General features: G+C 36.5%; 1 protein-coding gene across 1 annotated transcript; it reads right to left on the reverse strand.

The window, feature by feature from the left end:
- Positions 1–2,332, reverse strand: LOC142622064 (uncharacterized). Its single transcript, XM_075795478.1, has 5 exons — positions 2,066–2,332; positions 1,840–1,943; positions 1,426–1,597; positions 1,229–1,351; positions 1–1,128 (listed from the first exon to the last, which is right to left on the reverse strand). The coding sequence occupies exons 1-5, from the start codon at positions 2,249–2,251 to the stop codon at positions 640–642; spliced, it is 1,074 nt and encodes a 357-aa protein (XP_075651593.1). The 5' UTR covers positions 2,252–2,332; the 3' UTR covers positions 1–639.
- Between the last annotated feature and the right edge of the window lie 1,904 nt (positions 2,333–4,236).

Below are 4,236 nucleotides of genomic sequence, written 5' to 3' on the forward strand. Positions count from 1 at the left end.
TTTGGCCGCCCTTAAAGGGTTATTGCAATGCTATATCATGGTATGAATTTACACGTCATTATTTATTTATAGTAGAAATCAACAAATAAAAACTATGCATAGCCTCTGACTAAGCTATAGTTGAAGCTTTAGAACTAATAAAATGAAAACTTCTCCCTTCTCTATGTACTCATATAGTTTTCATTGATGCTATCTCTTCTACATGTTTGCTGACTGTGTTTTAAGTGTTCTACAAAATTTGAGAAACCTACCTAGATCTTCCTTTCATAGGATACAAATGGGATCAGCTTAAGATTTGTGGAGAATTCATTTAGGAGATCATCATGGAAGTATATTACTGCCCTCACCAGAGAAATTTCATCTACTATTGTATTGTATGGTCTGATGTGTTTGAAATAGATCATGGACAAGCCAGGATTCCTATCAAAATTCAGAACCCAAGTCGTGGTGCATGGTGCATATTGCTCTTTTTGTTGCTAGCTTTGTTTTCATATCTATAAAAAATGACATCATCACTCAAATGCTCATTCTGGCACACCAGATTTGAAGGCAATTTCCACTCCCTCAAAATCTCATCTCCTGAATCTGAGCTTGAAGCAGATAGTGTCCTTTCTACTCCTGCTTCATTATTGCTCTCTTCTAATTCTTTGAGATTAATGGCTTAATGCTATGGTTGATTTTGACCATTTCTTTGGAACTGGAATTATCAATGGGATGGATCTTGTCAAAACCAAATATATTGTTTGAATGCTCAATCTCCTCTGAAGCTGCATATCCATCACTTTGAACTTTAGGTGTCATCAATCCATCAAAGTTAGATCTGGTTCCTTGTCGATGAGTGGAACCACTATGATCATCTGGATCATTATCTCGTGATTTGGACCTGGAGAGTTCAACAGCTGCTCTTGCCGCTGCGGCTGCATATGCTGCTGATTCAAAAGCCTCTTGAGCAGCAGCAGCTGCATTGGTGTACTTTTTCCTTGCTTTCATTGATTCAGAGAACTTATCATCCTGAATTATTTCTTCCACAGCTGATTCATGGCCATTAATTCTTAGTGGAGGACTTTCCAAGTTACCTGATTTGTTTGGTTCCAGCTGGTTCTGCTTCTGGTTGATATCCTGTTTCTCCTGCAATTGTCATATATGTTGGAGTGGACTCCAAAATCAGAGATTAAAATGTTATTTGATGCAAAATATTGTTTTTGCTTTGTGCTGTTCATTTTCCTACCTCCACAATCACATGAGCATCTTCCTCTAAATGCAGAGTGACTCCAATCTCCGAAGCAATTTCTTTTAGCATTTTCAATCTGACTTCCAAGCTTGGCTGCCGTGCCGAAAGCTTTTGTATCATCTAGAGAAACCCAAGACTGTTATTGCAAGATGGATTTTTCAGCCATAACAACCTTAAGCTGCCCAAATTTTTACCTTAGGATTCACTCCACAATTGTTGTGCAACTCAATAGAACGATATGCAAAATCTTTCCCAAATCTTGAAGTGAGAATCTCACGGATCTTCTGTAGCTCTGGGAATTCTCCACATCTTGAATTTGCAAATATCAGGCTTGATATACCCTCCTTGAGCTCATCAGGGCACTCCCTGTACAAACATATGCATAGATATTTAAATCAGTACTAAGAAGAATAAAGGAAGGAGTTAGTTTCCAATAACCATATAGCCAAGCCAACATAAGTATCAAACTAAGAAGAATAAAGGAAGGAGATATTTAAATCAGTACTAAGAAGAATAATGGAAGGAGTTAGTTTCCAATAACCATATAGCCAAGCCAACATAAGTATCAAACTTTTGAAAACTGGAACTTAAAAGAAAAGAAAACTAACTTGCTCTTTTGAAGGAGTGCAACCCTTTCTATTAGGAGATTACAGTAGTTGTCTATCATTGCAAACACATCCAACATGTTCTGCTCCTTTATGACATGCTCAACCTGTTTAAAAATTCATTCAAACTCAGTACACATGCATGAGATAGAAGTGTGTGTGTGTGTGTGTGTGTGTGTGAGAGAGAGAGAGAGAGAGAGAGGGGGGGGGGGGGGAGGTAAGAAATTACTCGAAGGAGAGCTCGTTCTTGATGACCAAGGTTAAGGAGTTCAATGACATCGGACCGTGCGTGGGAGCACCGGACTTGGCGCTGGTTCTTGAGGATGGCAGTCCTGGAGATAGTCAGTTTAGCCAGGGTTTTGAATTTAGAGGTCCTGAGGTTTCTTCCAAGCAAAGCATCCAGTTTCCTACCCATCTTTGCTCCCTCTGCTTATGCTGTTGCTCTGTACAACAAAAAACCTCCTGGTGTAAGAACCTCAATATAGTATGGTAGCATAAGAAATGCTTATATACTATGAAAGCGTGACCATGCTCATGCTGGTGTGTTTAATGATTTTTTCACCATATTGAAAAGGACAAGAAGGTTGCAATTTTTGACAGCCATCTTATTGGAAATATTATACTTCTGCTCCAATTATGATTTTCCTGTTTGACAACTTTGATGAGTTCTTGGTAGCTTCTTATTCTGGAAGAAACCAAGAAATTTGATCACGTCTCTGCCAAGACTTTTATTTACGGTTAAATACAATGACCATATTTTGGCACCAAAAAAAAGAAAAAAAAGAAAAGAAAAAAAAGGTCATTTTCTCTGACTTGAGGAAGAGATAGGCCAAGAGAAGTACAATAAAGAATGACCATATTATATAGCTTGTTTAGTTTTGGGTTAGTTTAGGTCCTTTAGGTAAAAGAGTCAAGACCTTGACACTATTTGTAGCTTTATAATGCCTTTTACACCGTTTTGACTTTTGACACTGTGCTTCGAGTAAGTATAGGGATACAGTTAAAATAAGAAGAAAGATAAAAGGTTGATATTTATTTATTTATTCATTTTTTTTCATTTTTTTTAGAGTAGAAGTGAACCCTAAATAGGATATATAGGAACTATAGCTTTTTTTTTTTTTTGAGAAAGCATAGGAACTAGAGTTGAGTTAAGAGAATCCCTTAATTGGACTAAAATCAAGGATTTATAATGTTCCTTTATATTCAATTAAAAAGTATCAACATATGTTAGATGTAATATGCATGATTCACTAATTTTTCATTATTTTACAATTTTTGGGGTGATAAATTGTGTTAGAGTAATATCACTTTTATATGTACCTCTATCACCAGTTTTATTAGTACCAATCATAGCATGCTACCACAACCGGTTTGAAAATATTTATATGTGACTTCACCAAATTATGACCTGTTCTAGTTTATAAAAAGGGTTGAATGTAGACCACATTGTCCCCTAAGTCATTTCATCCCGTTTGATTGAATCTTTCAAAGGCATGTGTTAATTTTTCAAACCAAAATTAATTAATTTTTTTTTTTTTTTTTAAAAGGGTGAGGTAACATTCCAGAAAGTGAAACCAAGAAAAAGACATGGCAAATAACTGCCACCATGGACTTTGTGTCAAATTTAAGGAAGATTCTATAAGAAGAAAATGGGAAGCTATCATTAGTCCATCTATCAAAGAATTTGTTGATTTATGCGATTGTGATAAAGTGGTGGCTTGGTGGGTCACACAAGGCAGAAAATATCAACCGCTCATTATTGCACAAGTCAGCAAGTTGTGAAATTGAGTTTGTGATTGGTTGTGTTCCTAGACTTATTCATCATAGTTGTGCTTAAAGTCTTAAGTGTCTGTTTGATATCATATAACTAAAGCCAACCCCACAACGAAAGTGAACCGTAAATGTGACCTCTGCCCTCTGGTACCCACACGGAGAGACTTGTCTCTGCGGTATGGGCCACTAATCTTACCACAAAACTCAGTTTCATCTCCATACAATAGGGGATTCTTGAATTTGATCAGTCTAGCCTCCATTACCACCTTATTCTGTGCCCATGGTCAATAACCAGATAGAGTATCAAAAGCAAAGTATAACGAGTTTGACCACAAGTTTGTAGTTAAATACAATAATAATCATTGATATTGGCTTATTTGTGTTTTAATTATTTGTTGAATTGGTTCAGAAAAAAAAAATCTGAAAAAAATAACATGCCGAAATACTCAAAATTGAATGCTCATAAATGATCCAAACGCTAATCTAGTCATGGCCCCTAATTTCTACTAAATGTTAATCTTTGTCGATGACTCATATTCTAACAAGCTTTGCTTCACCAAACATCCATGTCAATGCTTAGATATTTTTTTGGGGGGGGGGGGGGGGGGGGGGGGGTGTGTGGAATTG

Source organism: Castanea sativa, chromosome 1, assembly GCF_040712315.1.
Source record: "Castanea sativa cultivar Marrone di Chiusa Pesio chromosome 1, ASM4071231v1".
Taxonomy (NCBI): domain Eukaryota; kingdom Viridiplantae; phylum Streptophyta; class Magnoliopsida; order Fagales; family Fagaceae; genus Castanea; species Castanea sativa.